Below are 26,783 nucleotides of genomic sequence, written 5' to 3'. Positions count from 1 at the left end.
TAAACCACAGAGCCTAGGACTTGCCGATCAGAAGGTCGGCAGTTCGAATCCCCGTGACGGGGTGAGCTCCCGTTGCTCGGTCCCTGCTCCTGCCAACCTAGCAGTTCAAAAGCACTTTGCCTAGGGCAAAGTTGGCAGATCTTGCTCGTGGCAGATAGCTTGGGGTGTCACATTGCACATTGGCCCTGGAGGACTGAGAAGGCTGGTTATCTCCCACTTGGACTACTTCCATGCACTCTATGTGGGGCTACCTTTGAGGGTGACCCAGAAACTACAACTAATCCAGAATGCAGCAGCTAGACTGGGGACTGGGAGCGGCCACCAAGACCATATAACGCCCGTCCTGAAAGACCTACGTTGGCTCCCAGTACGTTTCCGAGCACAATTCAAAGTGTTGGTGCTGACCTTGACAGTCTCGGCCCAGTATACCTGAAGGAGCATCTCTACCCCCATCGTCCAGCCCAGACACTGAGGTCCAGCTCCAAGGGCCTTCTGGCGGTTCCCTCCCTGCGAGAAGTGAGGTTACAGGGCATCTGCCAGAGCCACCTGGCACTGGGGAAGAAGCAGTGCCTCAAAGCCCAGGCCAGCGTCCCTATTTGCTCCTGAGGAAGGTGGGAGGGTATGCTGTCTCCTGAGACAGATGGATCCCAGCAAGTCCCAGTGCAAGAAGCCAGCACTGAAACGGGCCAAATCTCTGATTTGGGGAGAGAGGCTTTGGTGGTGGAGTCCCAGCCCTGCATGCAGAAGAGTAGACAGATTGGTGGGGGTCTCCTGCAAAGCTCCTGATTTCAAACACTCCCCTCCCCACAAGTCCACAACTAGGGAGGGGTGAATCTGTTCGCTGGTGTGTCCCCCAGTTTCTCATGTTCCCTCTCTTCAGTTCAATACACCACACATACACATCAGCTGGCCGCCCTATGCCTCAGAGGAGATAAAGGCCAGCCCCAGTCCCAGGTTGTGGGAGCAACATCGTTGGTAACCTGTTCCTGCCTGCACCCTGTCCTGCTCTTCCAGAGTTCCTGACCATGCCCGGCTCCTTACCTTGGTCCCAGCTTCGCCCTTGATGGATAGCCTCCATACCCTCGACCTTGGACCACGCCAAATGGTACCCCCCCCGCCACCGGGTCCAGCACACAGAATCTGGGAGTGGTCGGCCTTTGTACCTCCCCCAGCATAAAAGTCATGTGACCCCCCCAGCCTTTTCCGCCCCTCCCTGCGCCGAAGCATACTGCGCACAATGGGCGCTGGCAAGGGCGCACTCCCTGCCTCTCCGGCTTGCTCAGGCAAACAACAACAACACATTTGTGTGGATGCATTAGCAGTTTATTGTGAATTACTCTTGAGATACAGAGTTGCATGCAAGTTTGCCAAACCGGCGCGTCTTTGCAAAGCGATTCCCCCAAAATAAGGCATTTGGGGCAGGCTCCTTTCACTGCTACGCACACTGACGGACACACCTCATTATAGTAGACTTGCCTGGAGAGCCAAGTTGCAAAATTCAGAGGAGGGCGAATTTGAAAGGATGGCTGTGTTTCGAATCTTATTCCAGAAAGTGTGGATGAGGGAGGTTCAATCTTACCTTTGAGCTGAATTTAATTTCCCCTCTGTCCCTCTGGTACTTCACAACAACCATTAGCCTGGAGGAGTTTGGCATGTGAAATGGTAAACTGGTAACTTTTAACTTTTGGTGCCAAGGTCTTTTGTATGATTGTCTAGGAATCCCTGAGCTCAGACCAGTGATTTGGACATCGTGGAACTGCACAGAGGAAGTCCCCTAGGGCTGAAATGAAATATCTCGTCTTGAACAGGGTGAGAAATTCCCACCGTCCTGGCCCTCCGGTGTCCCAGAAGGCAGCGTCCAAATCTATACCAGGCTGAAGAGGATTTTAATGCAAACAAGGGTGGAAAACAGGGGGCAAAAGGGTGAGAGGGATTTTCTTCAAGGGGTTGGGAGACAGTGAAGCCACTTTCCCAAACACCATCCTTTATGAAACATCTCTGTGTTTGTGTGTGTTTTGTTGCAGAATGCAAGCCAAGCAGGTTATTCGTGCAAGAGCAAGCATGGGAAAGCAAAAGCAAATACAGCGTTACTGATGTCTCTTCTCTTCAGGACCTCATGGTTTCCTTGATCCAGTCAAGGTACTGGGCAACGCGAGTGTAAACTCCAGGAGGCCAGGGATAGCCATACGAGACGATTCCTTCTGCCACACCATTGCACACCAAGGGGCCACCCGAATCTCCCTGTGGAGAGGAAAGAGAGAACAAAGATGGCAACTGGGTCCACATTGTGGCCAACTCTCGTGCTTGAACCAGCGTGGTGTAGTGGTTAAGAGCGGTGGACTCGTAATCTGGTGAACTGGGTTCGCTTCCCCGCTCCTCCACATGCAGCTGCTGGGTGACCTTGGGCTAGTCACACTTCTTTGAAGTCTCTCAGCCCCACTCACCTCACAGAGTGTTTGTTGTGGGGAAGGAAGGGAAAGGAGATTGCTTTGAGACTCCTTAAGGGGAGTGAAAGGCGGGATATCAAGTCCAAACTCTTCTTCTTCTTCTTCTTCTTGAACCAGGGCAAACTGCCAGGTTACTAGTGGCTCCACTCTCAGTACGACTTGGGGCTCGTCCACTCCTTCCTTTCCCAGGAAAACCCACTATTTAAGTTCTAAATTGGAACAAACAGCAATCCATGCAAAGCTTGATGGCCGATTGCTCCAATTGAGTGCTAAGGAGTGACACACACACCCCTCCGGGAAAGCAGAGGGACAAGCGAAAGTGGGAAGGAGCCCTTAGCAGAATACAAGCCCATGTCCATTTTCCCGGAGACGTGAACGATCCCTCAGAAGGGTGGGATCCATACCCCCCCCCCGATCCTGTCACTTGCTGCTTCTGCTGCCCCTCACCTTGAAAGCAGTCCCAGGCTTGTCGGGTCTCCCGGCGCAGACCTGCCCATCATTGAGATAAGAATAAAACTTGCTGCACTGCCTATGGCCATAGATGGCAACATTGGTCTCGTAGAGAGTGTCTGGAAACCAGTTTTTGTAAATCCGGCCCCATCCTGCCACGCTGCAGGGAGTCCCTTCGGAGAGGTTACGGTCGAATTTGGGCAAGCGCAGGATCTTGACGTATTTACCCAACGTAGCCTTGGAATTCAGCTGCGGAGAGGAGAGATGGGAGAGAGCTCATTGGTTTAGTCTTGCTCAAGGAAGCCCTTGGGGGAATCTGGTGCCTCTAAAATGGGGCACTTTGGGTAAAGAAATCAGCAGACTGTATTGATAATACCAAATGATAATATTACGGTATGGATAATATTAATGGCGCACGTTCAGCTGGATGGTTGTACCAGCAAGAGTCTTGCGACTGCGATGGGGCTTCTCAATTGCACCCCCCTATCTGCTTTGTGGCAAACATTTCAAGACTAAAACAACACAACTGAAACCGTTTTAAGAACAACATTCTCAAAATTACATAAAAACTACAAGCAGCCGCCTACTCCGAATATACTCATTTCAGGGCTGCCTCAGAGGGGACGTTTGGCCCCCCAATGCCAGGGTAAACTGCGCAATGTCTAGTTCATTATGCTGCACACATTGGGAGAGAGGAAGGCACATGACTGCTTCTGCCTTCAGGATCACTGACCTCGGGGGAAAGATAGAAGGAGAGATTGCATGGAGCAAGTTACCTTGAGCAGACGGATATCGTTGTATGAGACGAGCTTGTTATATTGGTTATATTTTTTATATTTTGGGTGTGCGTAGTTAGCCTCAACGCTGAACACTTGCTGAGAGGGTTCTTTAGCGTAGATGTTATGTGCCCCCAAGATGACCCTATAGTTGCTGGAAGCAGAGCATCAGTTAGTGTCAGAGATCCTAGGACTCAATCCCCTCCTGGTCCCTGTGCCACCAGGTGCCACCCTCCCTTGGTTCTTCCATGCAACTAGCTTTGCCCTTGATGGTTAGGTGGCCATCTGCCATGGGTGCTTTAGCTGACCAGGAGACCCTTGCAGTCCCTTCCAACTGTACACTTCTCTGATTCTATGACCATCCCTGATATGATTCAAGGAGGGATTAGTGAGACTTACCCAATGCAGTGCGCAGCCGTCATTACCCACTGGGGCGCCACCAGGAATCCGCCACAATCGAAATTCCCATTGTGATCCTTCAAGGCAGCCATGTAGGGTCTGGAGTGGGGCCTGGCTTCGTGCCCCCCAATAATTTGACTCCGCAATGGATCTGCAAGAACCGTATGCAGAGATCAGCTCCTCCTCCTTGAATGTTCTTGGGTGTCTTCCACACTTCCAAAGTTATTGGGGTGGCAAAAGGACTGAGTCACCATCCCAATGAGCTTACTCTTCATTTTCCTAGCAAGGAAGTTAGAGAAGCGAAAGCACGGAGCAGCCTAGGAAGACCCCCTTCGTTCCATTAGCTCAGGATTCTCCTGCAAGGACTGCCAAAAGCGGCTCCCAAGGAAAGGAGACCTGGGTCTCCCCAACCTGGATATGCTGTTGCGGATTCAAATCGGGACCTTGTGCAATGCAAAGCAGCTTCTCTTCCGCTGAGCTGCAGCCCCTCCCCAAGGAAAAAGCAAGGAGAATAAAGCAGAGCAGAATCATAGGATCCCAGAAGCTAGTCCAATCCCCACTCAGCGTCATTTACCTTGGTGGGTGACTAAACCCTGTTAGTAGACCCCCCAGCCTTAGTCTCAGCCCTGTATTGATTCAGCACAGATTCCCCTCTTATCATGCCCAGCTCAGATTTTAGTCTGTGCCCTGATAGAACAGGAAGCCTCCAGGAACTGTTGTGGCCTGAAATCTGCTTAGTAAAATGAAGATAATATTGCAAACTCTAAACTCACATCAGCACAAGGCTATGCCCCCCATGATACCTACAGGGCTACGGTCTTCCCCTAGTGTTCACCCCCAAATCTGGCTTTCATCAGGTACTCTGTACCTCAAGGTAGAACCCCCAATTTCCCCTTCTGAAATGAGCCACTGAATGATCTCCTTCAGTTTTGGAAAACCTGTGGCTTGGAATCAATCAGGGGAGGAAGGAAGAATCAGGCAATGAATGGGAATCCTGGTTTTCTGGGGAATCCAGTGGATTCACTGGAGGCAAAGGCAATGAGTCTGGATTGGATTTGCCACCCAGCAATGGCATAATCACCTCAGTTCCCTGTGCTGATTCCGGCCTCTGTTTCACAGATGGTGCCATTACAGCAATACTAGCAAACCCTGAATGTAGGAAAAATCCCTTGCAGAAGACCACAGTGCCTGGAGACAGACAGTCAAGTTGTGATCAGAGAGGGAAGGACGGCTGGGAGGAGGATTTCAGGGAGAAGAAACCCCATAGTGAGTCATCTGCCATGATGCTTTTACTCACCTGTTTGGGCCAAGGAGAAGGACAGCAGTAGCAGAAGAACCTGGCGGAGTCTCCACATCTTGATGCTTGACAAGGAGGGAGATGCCTGGCGCTTAACTCTTCAGCCTCTCGACCCTGTGGCTTTTATGGCCTCCAACCTCTGGACTCCACCTTCCCCAGGAAGCCACAATCTGGGCTTGAGATCTGATAGGCAGGCTTATCGTTTCTCGCTAGCCACGTGGTTAATCCCACCACGAACGGCAATCAGATAGTCAGATGGGGAGATTGGGAAAAATGAGAAACGGAGTGATCCCAGAATTGGAGACTTTTAAGCAAAGGTTTACGAAATCAGAGGAGCCAGCTTTCGATACACTCGAGTGGCTGTTACTATTAATTTCTTCTTCTTCTTTTTCTTCTTCTTCTTCTTCTTCTTCATTAATTAATTAAATTTGTATGCTGCCTTACTTTGTGACAGGACGCTGGATTCCTAATGGTTTCTGTGGTCGCTTGGTTGAAAGGTGCAAAGAGACTTTTCCATCTGTTTTGTGAACTGATTAAGAGACTCAAGGTGCTGGTGGTTCTGTGCTGAGTTCATATGGTCTTACATGTCACGGATTGATGAGCGACTGGATTCAGATGCCCAAAATAGGATGGGGGATACCTGGCTTACTAGCAGTCCATGTGGAAAGGATCTAGCGGTCTTGGTGGACCACAAGCTGAACATGAGTGTGTCTAGTCACCAGACACACTCTATGAGACCAATGTCGCCAATTCTGACAGTATGGGAAGCCGTATCCTAATCTCAATGATGGGAAGGTCTGTGCCGGAAGATCCGACAAGCCAGAGACTGTTTTCTTTTTCTTTTTTAATAATTTTTATTGATTTTAACATATAAATTATAAAATGTACCACAAAACGTATCACATATACAATATTTTTAGACTTCCATCAGCACCTTTGATGATCCACCGTTTTAACCACTTCTTATGCATTTCTTAACTTTATATTGCCTTTACATCTCTTAACAAATCATCCTCCCCCTTCTCCATTTTTGCAATACTTCCAATAATACTCCTCACAAAACTTCTTGCAACCCTGCAAACATCATCTGGTCTTCACAAATACTTTTCAAATAGTCCGTAAATTTACTCCAGTCTTCCGTGAATTTCTGGCCCCGCCGGTTTCAAATCCTTCCTGTTAATTTTATCTAGTTCTGCCTAGTCCATTAACTTCATCCTCCATTCTTCGATCGTCGGTAATTCTTCTTGCTTCCATTTTGGGGCCAATAATTTTCTTGCTGCTGTTATTGCATATAAAAAGAGCTTAAATTCCTTTCTGTTTATATCACTCCCACCAATGCCCATTAAAAATGCTCCTGGTTTCTTTATAAATGTATATTTCAACATTTTCTTCATCTCATTATATATCATCTCCCAGAAGCTTTTCACCTTTTTGCATTCCCACCACATGTGATAAAATGTTCCCTCTTTTTCTTTACATTTCCAACATTTATCATTAACTTTATACATTTTCGCTAATTTGACGGGTCTAATAAGCCAGAGACTGTTTTCACGGAAGCTGCAAGTGACAGGATCAGAAGGGGGAGAGCTACACGCCTTTCTCGTTATGGATCCCACCCTTCTGAGGGATCCTTCTCCTGTCCAACAAAACAGACATGGGCAGATGCCAGTCTACTTATACCTGGCCTCAGGGGCGTAGGAAGGGGGTGCGGTCCGCCCTGGGTGTCATCCCTGAGGGGTGACAAAATAGCACACCATGGGGGTGGCACTTACTGCAGCATGCCCAAGCCACGCATCTCTCCAGGCAGACTCCGTGGGCAACTCGCTGTGGTGCCCCCTGGGCAGATCATCCTGCCCCCCATCCATGGATCACTGTGGCGCCCCCATGGGTGGCTCGCCCCACCCCCAGTGCTCTAGGTTCTGGAGCAGCTAGCTACAGCCCTGCCTGGCCTGACCAACCCAGTGGCTTCATACAATGTATGCCAACCCCCAGGTACAAAAATGCATTTGATTAGAAAGCCATTGCCTACCAAAATGTGTGTGTTAGGGGAAATCTCGTACCTCGTACCTACGGGACCGTCTCTCCCGGTATGCCCCAAGCAGGACCTTAAGGTCCATAAATAGCAACACCCTAGTGGTCCCGGGCCCTAAGGAAGTTAGATTAGCTTCAATCAGAGCCAGGGCCTTTTCAGCACTGGCTCCGGCCTGGTGGAACACTCTGCCTCATGAGACCAGGGCCCTGCAGGATCTGATTTTTTTCCGCAGAGCCTGTAAGTCAGAGTTGTTCCACCTGGCCTTTGGTTTGGAGCCAATTTGATTCCCTCCGCCTCTTTCTTTTCCTTTTTCCTCCTGTGAGGCTACATTTTAATATTTTAATGTTTCAATATTTTAATGTTGTATTTTAATCTTGTTTTTAAGTTGTATTCATTCAACATGTTTTTATTACTGCTTGTTAGCTGCCCTGAGTCCCGCCTTGGCTGGGGAGGGTGGGGTATAAATAAAAATTATTATTATTATTATTATTATTATTATTATTATTATTAAATGCCCACCAATATTTCCATTCAGAATTGACAGATCCAACCAGCAGAAACCTGGCAGTTTGCCCTGGCTCAAGCACCAGAGTTTGCCATGACATGGATCTGAATCTTCCCCCAGCTGCCATCTTGTTCCCTCCTCCCCACAGGGCGATTTCGGTGGCCCCTTGGTGTGCGATGGCGTGGCACGAGGAATCATCTGGCTCTCATGGCTTGAGAGCAGTACATGTGAAAAGGATCTAGGAGTCTTGGTTGACCACAAACTTGACATGAGCCAACAGTGTGACGCGGCAGCTAAAAAAGCCAATGCAATTCTGGGCTGCATCAATAGGAGTATAGCATCTAGATCAAGGGAAGTAATAGTGCCACTGTATTCTGCTCTGGTCAGACCTCACCTGGAGTACTGTGTCCAGTTCTGGGCACCACAGTTCAAGAAGGACACTGACAAACTGGAACGTGTCCAGAGGAGGGCAACCAAAATGGTCAAAGGCCTGGAAACGATGCCTTATGAGGAACGGCTAAGGGAGCTGGGCATGTTTAGCCTGGAGAAGAGGAGGTTAAGGGGTGATAGGATAGCCATGTTCAAATATATAAAAGGATGTCACATAGAGGAGGGAGAAAGGTTGTTTTCTGCTGCTCCGGAGAAGCGGACACGGAGCAATGGATCCAAACTACAAGAAAGAAGATTCCACCTAAACATTAGGAAGAACTTCCTGACAGTAAGAGCTGTTTGACAGTGGAATTTGCTGCCAAGGAGTGTGGTGGAGTCTCCTTCTTTGGAGGTCTTTAAGCAGAGGCTTGACCACCATATGTCAGGAGTGCTCTGATGGTGTTTCCTGCTTGGCAGGGGGTTGGACTCGATGGCCCTTGTGGTCTCTTCCAACTCTATGATTCTATGTTTCATCTGGTATGGCCCATCCTGCCTTCCAGCAGTTTACAGAACGCAAAGTCCAAATCTATGCCAGGCTGAAGAGGAAGGATGGATGAAGGTGGAATCATCTAAAGGGAGGTGTGGTTAATCTTTTGGCCATCCAGATGTTGATGGATGTTGATTGATGGCCATGTTGTCTGGGGCTGATGGGAGTTGGAGTCCAACAACATCTGGAAGGTGACAGGTTCGCCTCCCCTGATCCAGAGGATGAGGAGGAGATCTGTGGAACTTTGGTCAGTTCAGACATTTGGACAACGGTGGGGAACCTTTGGTCCTCCAAAGATTGCTGGACTCCCATCAACTGCAGCAAACATGACCAATGGCCAGGGATAATGGGTGGGTTGTTGCTTTGGTCATCCATCTGGGCCAAAGAGAAGGAGTAGAAGAGGTTGTCAGAATTTCCACATCTTGATGCTTGCCAAAGAGGGAGATGCCTGATCTTAACTCTTCCGCATCTTCACCCCTGTGGCTTTCACTACCTCCACCCTCTGGACTCCACCTTCGCCCGGAAGCCGCAATCTAGACTTGAGATCCGATAGGTGGATTTCAACACATTTATCTTTTCTCTCCAGCCACTTGACAGACCCCACCCCACCCATCGATGGTAACCAGATAGCAAAACGATTTGCTATCTGTTGGGGCCATATAAGGAGACTGGGGAAAGGAGGAACGGATTGAACCCGGAATTGGCAGAGCTGCTCATCCGTCTCTGGGGCTGATGGGAGCTGCAGAAGAACAACATCAGGAGGGCCAAAGGTTCCTAACCTGTTGACAAATGGGGTGATGGCGGTCATAACAGTGTGAAGCACTTGCTCGCTTGCCATGCTTGTAGCTCTTGTGTTTTTTGTAGCTCCCTTGTGGAACTCAGCAGGGAGCAGGGTGGGGAGGAAACTGGGATGAGCTGCCTCTCTGCCTGACCAGCCGTTGTTGTTGTTGTTTAGTCGTTCAGTCGTGTCCGACTCTTTGTGACCCCATGGACCAGAGCACGCCAGGCCCTCCTGTCTTCCGCAGCCACCCACAGTTTGGTCAAACTCATGCTGGTAGCTTCGAGAACACTGTCCCACCATCTCATCCTCTGTCGTCCCCTTCTCCTTGTCCCTCCATCTTTCCCAACATCAGGGTCTTTTCCAGTGAGTCTTCTCTTCTCATGAGGTGGCCAAAGTATGACCAGCCGTTGGGCTCCCTGATTTACGGTCCACCCATCGCAAGGGACAGCAGCTGCCAGTAAAATCTTTGATATGGGAAGTGTTATGTACTGAATTTCTCACCCTGGGCCAGCAGGGGGATGCTGTAAATAGTTTTTACTCAGGTCCACATATGCAAATAAGGGATCGAAAGTGATGTTCAGTGATTGAATAGTTACAGAAAGTTGTTACAGTTACGTTGTATTGGAGCTCTATATAAGCAGGCTGACTGAACCCTTCAGTTCAGTTCTGTTCTGGCCTGTGAATAAACAAGAGCTGTTTGAAGAATCGCTGTGTCGTCTGATATGTTCACCCACAACTTAACAGGGAGCCTGGCAGTAGATCCCCTGCTTTGCATGCAGAAGGTCCCTGTTTCCATTCTGGGAACCTCTAGTTAGAAAAGGACATGGTCCGTGATGGATGATGCCCATTGGGACTGGCGAGGAGGAATGTGGACAGATTCAGCACAGAGCAAAAGCAGGCCATCTTTTAGCACTGCATAGTGAAACTCTGGCGCTCACCTCCCAGTTTCTAACATTCATCTTTGAGAACCAAGGTACCACTGATCTTCTGTTGATGCAGCCTAGAATAGTGTTAGCTTTTTATGCTGCTGCATAACACTGTTGATTCACGTTAAGCTTATGTCCCAGCAATACCCTTCATGCTGTTGTGACCGCCATCATCCCATTTGTCCAGGGGTTAAGAACCTTCCGCTCTCTGGATGTTGTTCTCCTCCAGCTTCCATGAGCAACTGCGAGAGATGGGCAGCTTTGCCAATTCCGGGTTTCCGGGCCCAATTCAAGGTGCTCATAAGTTCGTGACTTGTAGAACTATAGAATCGTAGAGCTGGTACCCTGAGAATCATCTGTTCCAACCACCTGCAATGCAGCTACCCCATACTGGGACCAAAGATGGGATTTTAGCTTCATGCACATCAGGTAGTGCAGGCCTTTTGGCGCTGTGGGTTAAACCAAAGAGCCAAGGACTTGCCGATCACAAGGTTGGCGGTTCGAATCCCCGTGACGGGGTGAGCTCCCTTTGCTTGGTCCCTGCTCCTGCCCACCTAGCAGTTTGAAAGCACGTCAAAGTGCAAGTAGGTAAATAGGTACCACTCCGGCGGGAAGGTAAATGGCGTTTCCATGCGCTGCTCTGGTTCGCCAGAAGCGGCTTAGTCCTGCTGGCCACATGACCCGAAAGCTGTATGCTGGCTTCCTCAACCAATAAAGCGAGATGAGCTCCACAACCCCAGAGTCGGCCACAACTGGACCTAATGGTCAGGGGTCCCTTTACCTTACTTTACTGTATTTTGGGGGACGCGGGTGGTGCTGTGGGTTAAACCACAGAGCCAAGGACTTGCCGATCACAAGGTCGGCGGTTCGAATCCCTGCGACGGGGTGAGCTCCTGTTGCTCAGTCCCTGCTCCTGCCCACCTAGCAGTTCGAAAGCACGTCAAAGTGCAAGTAGATAAATAGGTACCGCTCCGGCGGGAAGGTAAACGGCGTTTCCGTGCGCTGCTCTGGTTCGCCAGAAGCGGCTTAGTCCTGCTGGCCACATGACCTGGAAGCTGTACGGTGGCTTCCTCAACCAATAAAGCGAGATGAGCTCCACAACCCCAGAGTCGGCCACAACTGGACCTAATGGTCAGGGGTCCCTTTACCTTTACTATCACAGGCTGAGCTACCTTGGTTTACAACCATAATCTGTTCCGGAGGTCCGTTTGTAAACCAAAACAGGTTGTAACCCAAGGTGCGCTTTCGCCAATGGGGCCTCCAAAAAAACCGTGTTCATAATCCCCAAAAATGGGTTGTAATCCAAAAAGAGGTTGCAAACCGGGACACGCATTTCTAAAACGTATGCAAACCAAGATGTATGCAAACCAAGGTACCATTGTACGCAGGTGATGACTCGACAACGGCCCTCCTTGCCAACCCACCTCCAAAGGGAAGGTCAGGCAGCTTGGATACCTGTGTCTGGATTTAGATTCTGCATGATGCCTTTCTATTGGTAAGGGAGAGGTTCTCTGCATACAGCAAGGCTGCACCCCAATCTTTGCACACACACCCCTAAAAGTATTTCGACACTAAGGGTTCACTCTGTTTCCCCTTTCCCCAGCCTCCTTATCTGGCCCCAACAAACAAAACCCCACTAACTGTCTTGCTATCTGATGGCCATCGATGGGTGGGTGGGGTACTAAAGATTCGCCCATCAGATCTCAAGTGTAGATTGTGGCTTCCTGGGGAAGGTGGAGTCCAGAGGGTGGACGTAATAAAAGCTACGGAGTCAAGAGGCCGAAGAGATAAGCGCCAGGCATCTCCCTCCTTGTCAAGCATCGAGATGTGGAGAATCTGCCAGGTTCTTCTGCTACTGCTGTCCTTCTCCTCGGCCCAAACAGGTGAGTAAAAGCACCATGGCAGATGATGCACCATGGCGTTTCTTCTCCCTGAAATCCTCCTCCCAGCTGTCCTTCCACCAGATGTCAAAGAGAAAAATAACTACCAGACTTTTAGAAGACATCTGAAGGCAGCCCTGTTTAGGGAAGCTTTTAATGTTTAATAGGTTATTATATTTTTGTGTTTTGTTGGGAGCCACCCAGAGTGGCTGGCTGGACCCAGCCAGATGGGCGGGGTATTAATAATAATAATAATAATAATAATAATAAGGGTGTGAGTGCCATTTGTATGCCTAGATCAATGGCAGGGCTGAAGGTTCCGTCCCCAAAATTCGGATCTCCAGGTTGGGACAGTGAACTGTTCTCCTGCCCCACGGCTTTTATTTGGCAGATATTAAAACATAGTAAAACATCAGACATTAAAAGCTTCCCAATCCATGTCTTCCAAAAGTGACATACAGTGGTACCTCGGGTTAAATATGCTTCAGGTTACAGACGCTTCAGGTTACAGACGCTTCAGGTTACAGACGCATCAGGTTACAGACGCTGCTAACCCAGAAATAGTGCTTCAGGTTAAGAACTTTGCTTCAGGATAAGTACAGAAATCGGGATCCGGCGGCGCGGCGGCAGTGGGAGGCCCCATTAGCTAAAGTGGTGCTTCAGGCTAAGAACAGTTTCAGCTTAAGAACGGACCTCCAGAACGAATTCAGTACTTAACCCGAGGTACAACTGTAGTTCTTTATCTCCTTGATATCTGATGGGAGGGCGTTCCACAGGGCGGGCGCCACCACCAAGAAGGCCCTCTGCCTGATTCCCTGTGACTTTGCTTCTTGCAACGAGGGAAACTGCCAGAAGACCCTCAGAGCTGGACCTCAGGTGACGCTCCTTCAGATATAGAGGGCCAAGGCAGCTCCAGCATTTTGAACTGGGCTCAGAAACAACAACGCTCTAGAATTTGTAAGCAGCATGAGTAGCAGTTTATCTCTGCGTTTGCTTCTTGCAGATCCACTGCGGAGGCAGAGTAGTTGCCCGAATGGAGCCATTCCTCACTCCAGACCCTACATGGCTGCCTTGCTGGATTCCCAGAACCGGTACATCTGTGGCGGATTCCTCGTGGGACAACAGTGGGTCATGACTTCTGCACGCTGCAGAAAGTAAGTATCCCTAAGGCCTTCCTCTTTTTTTAGGAGTGGTGATCATCCAGGGTAAAGCTAATTGCTGGAAGGGAGCAGGTCAGGGCAGGAACGTGCCATTGCTCCGTCTAGTCAAGTTGCCTGGGATCCACTTCAACCTGTTACCTCTGAGGATGTATACAGGCTGCCTGGAGTGAAATCAACCCCCTATCTCCTTGATCCTTGCCCATCCTGGCTCATAAAAGTGAGCCAGACAGGGCTGAGCGATGGGCTCTGCGGGGTGGTGAATGCCTCCCTCTGTGAAGGAGTCCCCCCAGACCCGCTGAAGGAAACTGCTTCCTAAAAAACCATCTTTGGACCTGGTCACTATGGCCATCTCTCGCCCCATCTCAACTCTTCCATTCTTGGGGAGTGGGTATTCGATGAACAACTCCAGGCACACCTGGAGGATGCAGACCATTTGGACCCCTCCCAGATGGGCTTCTGGCCCCATCGTGGGACTGAAACTGCCTTGGCCATGCTGGTCCATGATCTCTAGGGACATGGGGGAAACCTGCTTCCTGGTTCTGCTGAATGTATCTTTTGATGCTATCAACCATGACATCCTCCTGGACCATCTAGGAGGGCTGGGAGTTGTGGGCAGTTATACAGTGGTTCCTCTCCTTCTTCCTGGGCCGAGTCCAGAAAGTGGTGTTCAGAGATGAGTCTTTGGATCCCTGGGCCCTCACTTGTGGGGTACCACAGGGCTCTGCCCTGTCTCCCAGGCTTCTGCTTCTTCTGCATCCCCATCATTCAGCCCAGACACTGAGATACAACTCTGAGGGTCTACTGGAGGTTTCCTCACCAGGAGAAGTAGAGTTACAGGGAACCAGGCAGAGGGTCTTCTCGGGAGGGGGCCCTCCCTGTGGGACGCCCTCCCCTAAGATGTCAAAGAAACCAAGAATATTATGACCTTCTGTAAACATCTGAAGACAGCCCTTTGTAGGACAGCTTTGAATGTCTGATGTTCTCATGTATTCTGTTAGAAGTCTCCCAGAGTGCCTGGGGCAACCCATTTTGATGGGTGGTGTACTATTGCTAATAATAATAATAATAATTTGTTATTAAGAGCCATGGGGTTGAGGCTGGTCTTTTGCAGAGGGACTGGGAGACCGTTGATTCTTGGGATCTCTGACCCTGACTGTTGCTTCGTTTCCAGTGTTGATAAGGTTGTCCTGGGAGCACATGACCTCAAACATGACGGAGAAAGTTACAGAGTTTACAGAGTGGACCAACCCTACCCGCACAAAAATTATACGTTTGAGAACAACACCTTTTCAAATGATATTCTTCTGCTCAAGGTATCTCACCCCAAGCCTTTTTCTCACTCTACAAGCACCCCCGAGGGCCCCGATCCTGAAGACAGAAGGAGATATTGTCTCCTTCCATCTCCATGTGTGAAATATAATGGAATCGTTCAGCTGAATCCAGCTCTTTGGTCATTAGTATGATCAGATTATTATCACTATTTATTGTTGTTGTTTTGTCGTGTCCGACTCTTCATGACCCCCTGGACCAGAGCCCGCCAGGCACTCCTGTCTTCCACTGCCTCCCACAGTTTGGTCAAACTCATGCTGGTAGCTTCGAGAACACTGTCCCACCATCTCGTCCTCCGTTGTCCCCTTCTCCTTCTGCCCTACATCATTCCCAGCATCTGGGTCTTTTCCAGGGAGTCTTCTCTTCTCCTGAGGTGGCCAAAGTCTTGGAGCCTCAGCTTCACGATCTGTCCTTCCAGTGAGCACTCAGGGCTGATTTCCTTCCGAATGGAGAGGTTTGATCTTCTTGCAGTCCATGGGACTCTCACTATTTATTAGAGTTCATTATTATGAATGCAGTTCTACATTCATAAAGGAACAGGTTTCAAGGGCATCCTGTTGCAACGCTAAGGCGCTCATTTCAGCCTCATCTCCCTCTCCTTTCCCCAGCTGCGTTCAAAGGTTCGTCTGAATGAAAACATTGGCATTCTGCCATTGCCAACATCTAGCAGTGACCTCTCTGAGGGGACACCCTGCAGTGTCCGGCTGGGGCCTGAACCAGAACGACTGTGATGTCAAGCTCTATCAGGCCAGAGTCAACATCTACGACCGAGGTAACTGCCAGAAGTTCTATCCCAAGATCGATGATGGAAAGATCTGTGCAGGCAAACGTGAAGACTCTCAGGATTTCGACCAGGTAAGGGGCAGCAGAAACAGCAGGTGATAGAACCAGAGGAAGGGGGCGTAAGCACCTTCCCCCGTTATTGGACAGGATGTGCATCATGAAAATGGGACCCCTGAGGGTGGGGGAGGTCCGCTCCCCTGCCATGAAGGAATCTTTCACCCAACATGGGGATGGAACCCCAAACCTTGAGGTTAAGGGTCTCCTGCTCTACTGACTGAGCTATCCTGAGGTTTATTGGGGGTTTAGGCAGACCCTGGGAAAGGAACAGCACCATAGCTAATAAGGTCAATGTGTCTACTCTGAGCCAGAGTGGCATGAAATACAATCCTGGGCCTGGTTTGCACTTGGTATGCCATCTCAGCTTACTTGTGCCTCCGAAACCAATACGTTATATAACACCCGTCCTGAAAGACCTACATTAGCTCCCAAGTCCTCCTTGAGGTGGATCCAAATCTTCCCCCACCTGCCATCTTTGTTTCCTTCCTTCCACAGGGGGAGATGGGCGATCCTTTGGTGTGCAAAGGCGTAGCGCATGGAATCCTCTCCTACAGCAACCCCTGCCCTCCTGCCGTTTACACTCGCATCGCCCGGTACCTTCCTTGGATCAAGGAAACCATGGCCATGTGAAGAGGAGAAGGCAGACCTCCTTCTTCTTCTTGCCTTTAATGCTTCTGCTTGCTACGTAAGCCGTTTGGCTTGAATCCTGCAACCACACACACGCACACACTGACCCCCCTCAACAGCTGCAAAAAGTATCAGGTGTTTCGTACACGATTCGGTTTCCACAAGTTCCTCCAGTCCCTCCCCATCCCCTTCAAGAAAACCGCTCGCCTCCTTTCCCTGACCGTGTTCCCCATCATACCTCTTCCCCCGACCTTCACTGATCCATCTCTCTCATCTGAAAAAGGTGCCCTTCTTCTCCTTTAGAACTATTCTGTCCCTTCTCTCTCCCTGTCCCCATACGGCCGGAACAATCTCTCAGAGCGCCATATGCCTCTGTCTCCCTGAAGCGACTCCTCCTACCCTACCTGGTTTCTCCTAAGGCAGGGAAAGGGACCTCTGGCCTTCTCGATGCTGCTGAGATGCAACTCCCATTATCCCTGGCCATTGGACATGTTTGCTGCAGATGATGGGAGTCCAGCCATCTTTGGAGGACCAAAGGTTCCCCACCGTTGTCCAAATGTCTGGACTGACCAAAGTTCCACAGATCTCCTCCTTGTCCTTTGGGTTACGAGAGGTGAACCTTCTCACCTTGCAGATGTTGTTGGACTCCAACTCCCATCAGCCCCAGACAACATGGCCAATATGGGGCGAATGGAGTTGACATCCATCAACATCTGGATGGCCGAAAGATTAACCACACCTCCCTTTAGATGATTCCACCTTCCTCCCTCTTCAGCCTGGTATAGATTTGGACGCTGCCTTCTGGGACACCGGAGGGCCAGGACTGTGGGAATTTCTCACCCTGCTCAAGAGGAGGTATTTCATTTCAGCCCTAGGGGACTTCCTCTGTGCTGTTCCACGATGTCCAAATCACTGGTCTGAGCTCAGGGATTCCTAGGCAATCATACAAAAGACCTTGGCACCAAAATGCATTTAAATATGGGGAGGGGCTTAAAAGTTACCAGTTTACCATTTCACATGCCAAACTCCTCCAGGCTAATGGTTGTGGTGATGTACCAGAGGGACAGAGGGGAAATTAAATTCAGCTCAAAGGTAAGATTGAACCTCCCTCATCCACACTTTCTGGAATAAGATCCGAAACACAGCCGTCCTTTCAAATTCGCCCTCCTCTGAATTTTGCAACTTGGCTCTCCAGGCAAGTCTAGTGCACATAAATGCAGATACTGGAATGAGGTGTGTCCGTCAGTGTGCGTAGCAGTGAAAGGAGCCTGCCCCAAATCCCTTATTTTGGGGGGATCGCTTTGCAAAGACGCGCCATATTGGCAAACTTGCATGCAACTCTGTATCTCAAGAGTAATTCACAATAAACTGCTAATGCATCCACACAAATGTGTTGTTGTTGTTTGCCTGAGCATACTGGAGAGGTGGGGAGTGCGCCCTTGCCAGCGCCCATTGTGCGCAGTAGGCTTCGGCAAAGGGAGGGGCGGAAAAAGGCTGGGGGTCACACGGCTTTTATGCTGGGGGAGATACAAAGGCCGACCACTCCCAGATTCTGTGTGCTGGTCCCAGTGGCGGGGGTGGTGGTGGTTACCGTGCGGCATTGTCTGAGTCCGGTCCTAGGTCGAGGGTATGGAGGCTGTCTGTCAAGGGCGAAGCTGGGACCAAGGTAAGGAGTCGGGCGTGGTCAGGAACTCCGGAAGAGCAGGATATGGTGCTGGCAGGAACAGGTTACCAACGATGTTGCTCCCACAACCTGGGACTGGGGCTGGCTGGCCTTTATCTCCTCTGAGGCATAGGGCAGCCTTGGTCCACAAGTGACTCGCCTCTCCTGGCCTGGAGGCGAGCCCTCCTCCTGCGGGAACTTAGTTCCCTCTGCCTCTCTGCCCTGAGCCTCTGCAGCTCAGGAGAGGCTGGAGGGTTACCGGACCCAGAGGCAACCTCCTCTTCCCCTGACAGGGCTGAGAGTGGAGCACCTGCAGGCAATGGGTCCTCCATCACCTCCGGAGCCAGAGCGGATTCAGCTGGTGTCTGCTCTTGAGGATCCGGCACAGGTGAGGACCCTTCAGGTTCAAGCCCCTGTCCCGGCTCAGTCAGCCCTGGAGGCGGGGACTCCTGTGCAGGCTGGGATTCCTCAGGCTCAGCCTCTGAATCAGATTCCCAGGCCATCATATTCTGCTAGCGATTGAGCCCGACATGAACTTACGGCGCTCTTCACTGTAAATAGGTTGCACCAAGAATAAAGCCTGGAAAAGACAGGCCAGGCAACCACACCACCTTCTGACATTGGCAGTTGGCCCTGTAGGCGTGTCTTTAATTTAATAGCACTGCGGTCACTGCTCCCAACTGGCCCAACGATACTGACATCTTGCACAGCGTCCAGGGGGCCACTTAAGAGGGAGCCCCGCCTGAGCCCCCCTGAAGAAGAAGAAGAGTTTGGATTTCATATCCCACTTTATCACTACCCGAAGGAGTCTCAAAGCAGCTAACCTTCTCCTTTCCCTTCCTCCCCCACAACAAACACTCTGTGAGGTGAGTGGGGCTGAGAGACTTCAGAGAAGTGTGACTGGCCCAAGGTCACCCAGCAGCTGCAGGTGGAGGAGCGGAGACGCGAACCCAGTTCACCAGATTACGAGACTACTGCTCTTAACCACTACACCACACCTGAGGCCACCAGGTGTTCTAGGACACAGTCCTTTGGGGCAACTAGACATTTTTACCTCTTGGTTATGGCAGGGACACAAGGGCAGCCTGAAGTCACCCACGCCTACGGCATAGACATGGATAGACAAATTGTCCACTTTTATGCCTTCCAGCTTCTTCTTTTTCCCATCATAAGTTCAGTTATCCACATATCTCTATAAGTTTGCATGCTTGTTTTTTTTTTTTAAAGAACGGACGGAAAACTCATGAAAATTCAACAGCATTTTAATGTGAATTTCTTTCGATACACACTTTTGTATGCAATTGTGCCACAAATTCACATATTTTTGCAAAGCAATTTACTGTAAGATAATGCATTTTTGGCATGCTTTTTTTAAACTATTCCTTGCATCAAAGGACACACTTTCCCCCCATTATGTGCGTTCCCATAAACATGACTGGAGACCTAAACTGCAAAATCTGGAGAAATGTGAATTTTAGAGGATGACTGTTTTTGGTGTGAACCTTGTTTCAGAAAGTGTGAACTTTCAATCCAGGCTGAATATTAAATGTCTCCTCCATTCCTACAACACATTGCAACAACCCACCGCTTAGGGGAGTTTATTTTGTGAAAAGGTTATTTGTGAGATGTTGTGGGTGCCCAAGTATTTTGGATCTGCGTCTAGGAATCCTAGAGGTTAGGGTGGTCTTTGGGGGGCTGATGAAATGCACAGAGGAAACCATTTAGAAATGAGATAGACTCCTTCCGTGTTGGCTGAGAGGACAACGTCCCACATCCCTCAATCTCAAGGGGCTTGACCTGACCTTGACCCAAAATGCAGGTTCCAATGGCAGGTCTGTGGGGCTCTGGGAAGAAGAGCCAGAGGAATCATCTAAAGCAGAGGTGGCTGACATATTGGCCATCCAGATGTTGATGGACTTCAACTCCCATCAGCCCTCACATTTGGCTAAACTGGCCAGGACTGATGGGAGTTGGAGTCCAGCAACGTTTAGCGAGTCAGAGGTCCTTCCCTCCTGATCTAAAGGAACATGATGCTATCCATATATTTGGACCATCTTTGGCTCTCCAGATGTTGCTGGTCTCCAGCATCTGGGGGCCACAGGTTCCTCCATCCCTGCACTGGGGAAAGCAAGGGAGAAGGGAGGAGCTGTTTGAGGGAGATGGAGGTCCGTGGAAGGGTTTTCTTCAAGGGGATGGGAGGCAGTGAAGGCACTTGCCCAAACACCATCCTGTAGGAAACATCTGATAGATCTTCCTTTTTCACAGCCATTGAGGGTCTCTCTCTCTCTCTCTCTCTGTGTGTGTGTGTGTGTTTGTGTGTGTGTGTTTTGTTTCAGAATGCAAGCCAAGCAGGTTATTCAGCCAGCAAAAGCATTAGGGGTGGGAAAGAAGGCACAATGTCACCCCGGTTGCTTCTTCTGTTCACAGATTCATGGTTCTCCTGATCCATGGAAGGTAGTGGGAGATGCGGGTGTAAATTCCAGGAAAGCGATACAAGATGATTCCTTCTGCCACGCCATTGCACACCAAGGGGCCACCCGTGATCCCCTGTGGAGAGAAGAGAGAGATAAGACATGGCAGCTGGGGGAAGATTTGGATCCACCTCGTGGCGAAACTCTGGAGCTTGAGCCAGGGCAAACGGCCAGGTTCCTGTTGGGTGGATCCTTCAATTCTGAGTGGAGATCTTGGTGGACATTTCTCCTAACATATTGATTTTGGAGAGCAATGTCTTTCTAATCAAATGCATTTTTGTACATCAGTTTTACCAATATATGCATTTACAGTGGTACCTCGGGTTACATACGCTTCAGGTTACAGACTCTGCTAACCCAGAAATAGTGCTTCAGGTTAAGCACTTTGCGTCAGGATGAGAACAGAAATCGGGCTCCGGCAGCGCAGCAGCAGCAGGAGGCCCCATTAGCTAAAGTGGTGCTTCAGGTTAAGAACAGTTTCAGGTTAAGTACGGACCTCCGGAACGAATTAAGTACTTAACCTGAGGTACCACTGTATAGGTGCTCTTCCTGCTAATGCATTCCCTTATGTAAATATTATTTGAGTGGAGAACTATTCAGCCATTAGGAAAGATAACCCATTTTCAGTTCTGCTATAAGTTCAGAAAGCATAAATCAGCTCTGCTTCTGTTTAAAAGGAGGACCGGACCGAGGGTGGCATCCCATAATACTATGAAACATAATGAGTGTTGATTTCAGTGGGTCTGCTGTCAATAGGACATAGGGCTCGCTTGTCCCATCCTAGCAGTTTCCCCCTCGCCCCACTCCTTTCCCAGGGAAAATCAGCTCTTTAGCTCTAAATCGGAACAAACAGCAATCTGCAGAAAACTCCTTTCTTGTTTGCTCCGATTCAGCTCCAAAGAGTGGTTTTCTCCTGGAAAAGCAATGGGACAAGAGGACTTGTGCAGGAGCCCTGATACGGAAGGGGGGGACATGTCTTCTTCACCTCCTTCTTCGCTACAATATTTCCAATTGTCAATGACAAAATGGACTAAAATCTATAAAATTCATAGAAAATCAACGTGCCAATTTGCTCAATTTCTCTAGGACTCCATGACACCTCCCCTGTCCTCCATAATCCCTCAAGCAAGGTGTCAAGACCCTAATCCTGTCAAATCACTCTGCCTGGCCTTCCCACAGGCAATGCCAGGTGGCAGACTATGCATACATGGACCATTGTCTTCTCGTCACCGGTACTCAGGATGTGCTTATCTGCGCATATCTCCAGCTCTGCATATTCCCCCCTCCCTCCTCCATATGTTAATCCTGTGTAACCCAACCTCTTCTTAATATATTCATGATGTAATCTGTGTAACCCAACCTCTTCTTAATGTATTCATGATGTAACTGGGATGTCTTTTGCACTGTATTCTGGGACATGGAGGGAAGTTTCAAAAGTTCATGTCACCCCTTTCTCGCGGTTCAATCTCGCCTTGAACCTGTTGCGCAATAAACTTGGATCTTCTGCAGTTTGCTCCTCTCCGGCTGAGCTCCTTTTCCTCCGCAGGGACCCGCGGACTTAGTCCGACGAGCTGGGTGGCAGAGCAGCCTCGCACCCAGATTTTGCCGTAACAGCCCTTAGCAGGATACAAGCCTAAATAACTCGAGCTTCACTTTTGGGGACCCTTGGAGCCCCTGTGAAGCACAGAGGTGAAGGGCATCATTTGACATCCGCCCCTGGGGATTGGCAGACATTCTATGAAGCCGCTGGGTTGGTCAGGCCAGGTGTAAGTAGACTGGCATCTGCCCATGTCTATTTTGCTGGAGAGGATAATAATCCCTCAGAAGGGTCCCCAACCTCTGATCCTCCCACTCACTGCTTCCGCTGTCTCTCACCTTGAGAACAGGATTGAACTGTCTCCTGGTACAGACCATCCTGTAGTTATAATAGTAAGAATGCATCATCTTGCACCGATTATGGCCAACGATAGTGACATTTGGTGACCAGCCTTTGTAAACCCGGTCCCATCCTGCCAGGCTGCAGGGCGTCCCTTCGGAGAGGTCACGGCCGAATTGGGGCAAGGGCAGAATCTGGACGTTTTCATTCAGCGTAGCCTTGGAATTCAGCTGCGGAAAGGAGAGATGGGAGAGAGCTCATTGGTTTAGTGTTGCTTGAGGAAGCCCTTGGGGGAGTCTGGTGCCTCTCAAATGGGGCACTTTGGGCAAAAAAAAAACAGCAGACTGTATTGATAATACCAAATGATAATATTATGGCATGGATAATATTAATGGCCCACGTTAAACTACAGTGGTGCCTCGCAAGACGAAATTAATTCGTTCCGCGAGTCTCTTCGTCTAGCGGTTTTTTCGTCTTGCGATGCAACCCTATTAGCGGCTTAGCGGATTAGCACTATTAGCCGTTTAGTGGCTATTAGCGGCTATTAAAGGCTTAAGGGATTAGCGGATTAGCTGCTAAAAGGCTATTAGCGGCTATTAAAGGCTTAAGGGATTAGCGGATTAGCTGCTAAAAGGCTATTAGCGGCTATTAAAGGCTTAAGGGATTAGCGGATTAGCTGCTAAAAGGCTATTAGCGGCTATTAAAGGTTTAAGGGATTAGCGGATTAGCTGCTAAAAGGCTATTAGCGGCTATTAAAGGTTTAAGGGATTAGCGGATTAGCTGCTAAAGGCTATTAGCGGCTTAGAAAAAGGGGGTGGGGAGCGAAAAAAAATCTCAAGACTCGCAAGACATTTTCGTCTTGCGAAGCAAGCCCATAGGGAAATTCGTCCTGCGAAGCGCATCGAAAAACGGAAAACCCTTTCGTCCAGCGGGTTTTCCGTCTTGCGAGGCATTCGTCTTGCGGGGCACCACTGTATATGGTTGCACCAGCAAGAGGCCTGCCAATGCGATGGGGCTTCTCCACTGCATCCCCAAATCTGTGGTCAAAGGTTCTATAGGGTGTTGTTTCTTTAGAAATCATGGGGCTGGGGACTTTTTGAGAAATACAAGTCGTTGCAAAATTCTGAAGAAATAGAGACGGGGTCGAGAGGCTGAAGAATTAAGCACCAGGCATCTCCTTCCTTTGCAAGCATCAAGATGTGGAGATTCTGACAGCCTCTTCTGCTCCTTTAGCAACCGTGGTCTTGATGCCTGCCCAGGTGGGAGATGCCTGGCACTTAATTCTTCAGCCTCTTGACCGACGTGGGTTTTATTACCTCTGGTGGGAGAAGAGGAATCATGCAGGAGCCCTTAGCACAGGGGAGAGCAAACATTTTCAGCAGGGGGCCGGTTCACTGTCCCTCAGACCTTGTGGGGGGCCGGACTATATTTTGAAAAAAGAATGAACGAGTTCCTGTGCCCCACAAATAATCCAGAGATGCCTTTTAAATAACAAATAACCCAGAGATGCATTCTGGCAAACATTTCAAGACTAAAAGAATACAGTGGTGCCCCGCAAGATGAATTCCTCGCAAGACGGAAAACCCGCTAGACGAAAGGGTTTTCCGTTTTTCAATGCCCTTCGCAGGACGAATTTCTCTATGAGCTTGCTTCGCAAGACGAAAATATCTTGCGATTCTTGAGATTTTTTTTCACTCCCCACCCCCTTTTTCTAAGGCACTAAGCTGCTAATAGCCTTTTAGCAGCTAATCCGCTAATCCCTTAAGCCTTTAATAGCCGCTAATAGCCGCTAAACCGCTAATAGCGCTAATCCGCTAAACCGCTAATACGGTTGCTTCGCAAGACGAAAAAACCGCTAGACGAAGAGACTCGCGGAATGGATTCTTTTTGTCTTGCGAGGCACCACTGTACAACTAAAAATGTTTTAAGATAAAAATTCCTACAAGAAGCCACCTACTCCGAATTTAATGATTTCTGGGCTGCCACAGAAGAGACTTTTGGTTATCCAATGCCAGGGTAAACTGCACAATGTCTACTTCATTATGCTGCACACATTGGGACGGTTAGGGGAGCCTTGGCTCCTTCTGCTTTCAGGATCACTGACCTCGGGGGAAAGTTAGAAGGAGAGATTGCTTGGAGCAAGTTACCTTGAGCAGACGGATATCGTTTGAGAACTTGAGTTTCACATATTGAGGGTGTGGGTAGTTAGCCACAACTCTAAACGCTTGCGCAGAGGGTCCTTCAACGGAGGTGTGATGTCCCCCCAAGTAGACATACTGGACGCTGGAAACAGAGCATCAGTTAGTGTCAGAGATGCCAGGACTCAATCCCCTCCTGGCCCCCGTGCAAAAGACCAGGCTCCCTCCATACCACCAGCTGTGCACCTTGATGGTTAGGTGGCCACCTGTCATGGGTGCTTTAGCTGACCAGATGAGCCTTGCAGTCCCTTCCAACTGTAAAGGTAAAGGTACCGCTGCCTGCACGGGCCAGTCGTGTCCGACTCTGGGGTTGCGTGCTCATCTCGCTCTAGAGGCCGTGAGCCGGCGCCGTCCGAAGACACTTCTGGGTCATGTGGCCAGCGTGATGAAGCTGGCGAGCCAGCACCAGCACCGCACACGGAAACGCCGTTTACCTTCCCGCTATGTAAAGGTAAAGTTAAAGGTACCCCTGCCCGTACGGGCCAGTCGTGTCCGACTCTAGGGTTGTGCGCCCATCTCACTCAAGAGGCCAGGGGCCAGTGCTGTCCGGAGACACTTCCAGGTCACGTGGCCAGCGTGACATCGTTGCTCTGGCAAGCCAGAGCCGCACACGGAACGCCGTTTACCTTCCCGCTATAAAGCGGTCCCTATTTATCTACTTGCACTTGGGGGTGCTTTCGAACTGCTAGGTGGGCAGGAGCTGGGACAGAACGACGGGAGCTCACCCCGCCGCGGGGATTCGAACCGCCGACCATACGATCGGCAAGTCCTAGGCGCTGAGGTTTTACCCACAGCGCAACCCGCGTCCCACGTCCCTTCCAACTGTACAATTCTATGATTCTATGACCATCCCTGCTAAGAATCAAAGAGGGATTAGTGAGACTTACCCTTCGCAGTGCGCAGCCGTCATTACCCACTGGGGCGCCACCAGGAATCCGACGCAGTTAGTGCCCCCAGTAATCCCCAAGTGAGCCATGTAGGGTCTGGGGTGGGGCAAGGCTCCATGACCCCCAACAATCTGACTCCGGAAGGGATCTGCAAGAACCGTATGCAGAGATCAACCCCAGCTGTTCCCTCTTGCATGTTCTGGGGTATCTTCCACACATTCAAGGTTATTGGGGGAGCAAAAAGGATGGGTCTCCGTCCCAATGAGCTTACAATTGGTTTTCCTAGCAAGGAAGTTAGCAAAGCGAAAGCAAAGAGGAGCCTAGGAAGACCCCTTTGAGCTTTTGAGTGGGAGGAGGATTTCAGGGAGAATAAACCCCATGGTGCATCATCTGCCATGGTGCTTTTACTCACCTGTAAGGGCTAAGGAGAAGGACAGGAGCAGTAGCGGAAGAGCCTGGCGAAGTCTCCACATCTTGATGCTTGACAAGGAGGGAGATGCCTGGCGCTTAACTCTTCTGCCTCTTGAATCCGTAGCTTTTATAATCCCACTCTCTGGGCCCCACCTTTCCCAGGAAGCCACAATCTATACTGGAGATCTGATCGGCAAATTTCAACACGTTTATCTTTTCTCTTCAGCCATGTGACAGATTGCTGTTTGCTCCGATTCAGAGGTAAAGAATGGGACGCGGGTGGTGCCGTGGGTTAAACCACAGAGCCTAGCACTTGCCGATCAGAAGGTCGGCGGTTCGAATCCCCGCCATGACGGGGTGAGCTCCCTTTGTTCCGTCCCTGCTCCTGCCAACCCAGCAGTTCGAAAGCACGTCAAAGTGCAAGTAGATAAATAGGTGCCGCTCCGGCGGGAAGGTAAACGGCGTTTCCGTGCGCTGCTCTGGTTCGCCAGAAGCGGCTTAGTCCTGCTGGCCACATGACCTGGAAGCTGTACGCCGGCTCCCTCGGCCAGTAAAGCGAGATGAGCGCCACAACCCCAGAGTCGTTTGCGACTGGACCTAACGGTCAAGGGTCCCTTTACCTTTACCTTTAAAGCACCGTCGTATGTATTGCAAGTTGCATTTAATATTAGTCATGTTCAGTGTTGACCCGTTGACACAGGTGGTGCTGTGGTCTAAACCACTGAGCCTCTTGGGCTTGTCGATCAGAAGATCGGCGGTTCGAATCCCTGCAATGACGGGGTGAGCTCCCGTTGCTTTGTCCCTGCTCCTGCCAACCTAGCAGTTCGAAAGCACGTCAAAGTGCAAGTAGATAAATAGGTACCGCTCTGGTGGGAAGGTAAACGGCGTTTCCGTGCGCTGCTCTGGTTCGCC

The 26,783-nt window shown here is 49.9% G+C and overlaps 2 protein-coding genes across 6 annotated transcripts; one reads left to right on the top strand and one right to left on the bottom strand.

Moving 5' to 3' along the window:
* Positions 1-1,301: 1,301 nt before the first annotated feature.
* LOC310668530 (granzyme B(G,H)-like) lies at positions 1,302-26,001 on the bottom strand. 4 transcript variants are annotated; one of them, XM_083421923.1, is made up of 5 exons: positions 5,370-5,700; positions 4,073-4,223; positions 3,674-3,827; positions 2,895-3,146; positions 1,302-2,241 (listed from the first exon to the last, which is right to left on the bottom strand). In XM_083421923.1, the coding sequence occupies exons 1-5, from the start codon at positions 5,425-5,427 to the stop codon at positions 2,107-2,109; spliced, it is 750 nt and encodes a 249-aa protein (XP_083278049.1). In that variant the 5' UTR covers positions 5,428-5,700; the 3' UTR covers positions 1,302-2,106. The 4 variants fall into 4 exon arrangements, with proteins under 4 accessions (XP_083278049.1, XP_083278047.1, XP_083278048.1 ...); XM_083421921.1 differs by lacking the exon at positions 5,370-5,700 and adding an exon at positions 25,873-26,001 and having other exon boundaries at positions 2,006-2,241; XM_083421922.1 differs by lacking the exons at positions 4,073-4,223; positions 5,370-5,700 and adding exons at positions 25,461-25,608; positions 25,873-25,990 and having other exon boundaries at positions 2,006-2,241.
* Positions 12,106-17,754, top strand: LOC310668584 (granzyme-like protein 2). 2 transcript variants are annotated; one of them, XM_083421995.1, is made up of 5 exons: positions 12,106-12,412; positions 13,413-13,563; positions 14,741-14,882; positions 15,507-15,727; positions 16,234-17,754. In XM_083421995.1, exons 1-4 carry the CDS (start codon positions 12,355-12,357, stop codon positions 15,627-15,629), a joined length of 474 nt encoding a protein of 157 aa, XP_083278121.1. In that variant the 5' UTR covers positions 12,106-12,354; the 3' UTR covers positions 15,630-15,727; positions 16,234-17,754. The 2 variants fall into 2 exon arrangements, with proteins under 2 accessions (XP_083278121.1, XP_083278120.1); XM_083421994.1 differs by having other exon boundaries at positions 15,507-15,753.
* Positions 26,002-26,783: the final 782 nt, after the last annotated feature.

Source organism: Podarcis tiliguerta (genome assembly GCF_965153285.1).
Source record: "Podarcis tiliguerta genome assembly, chromosome: 18".
NCBI lineage: Eukaryota > Metazoa > Chordata > Lepidosauria > Squamata > Lacertidae > Podarcis > Podarcis tiliguerta.
This window is presented reverse-complemented; position numbering and strand designations above follow the sequence as displayed.

Coding starts and splice junctions, on each gene's coding strand:
- LOC310668530 (XM_083421921.1), bottom strand. CDS start 25,933: ATGTGGAGACTTCGCCAGGCTCTTCCGCTACTGCTCCTGTCCTTCTCC. Junction 3,828..4,072: donor ACGGCTGCGCACTGCATTGG/GTAAGTCTCACT, acceptor CTCTGCTTCCAG/CAACTATAGGGTCATCTTGG. Junction 2,242..2,894: donor AGCCTGGGACTGCTTTCAAG/GTGAGGGGCAGC, acceptor TCCTCTCCACAG/GGAGATTCGGGTGGCCCCTT.
- LOC310668584 (XM_083421995.1), top strand. CDS start 12,355: ATGTGGAGAATCTGCCAGGTTCTTCTGCTACTGCTGTCCTTCTCCTCG. Junction 12,413..13,412: donor CTTCTCCTCGGCCCAAACAG/GTGAGTAAAAGC, acceptor TGCTTCTTGCAG/ATCCACTGCGGAGGCAGAGT. Junction 14,883..15,506: donor ATGATATTCTTCTGCTCAAG/GTATCTCACCCC, acceptor TCCTTTCCCCAG/CTGCGTTCAAAGGTTCGTCT.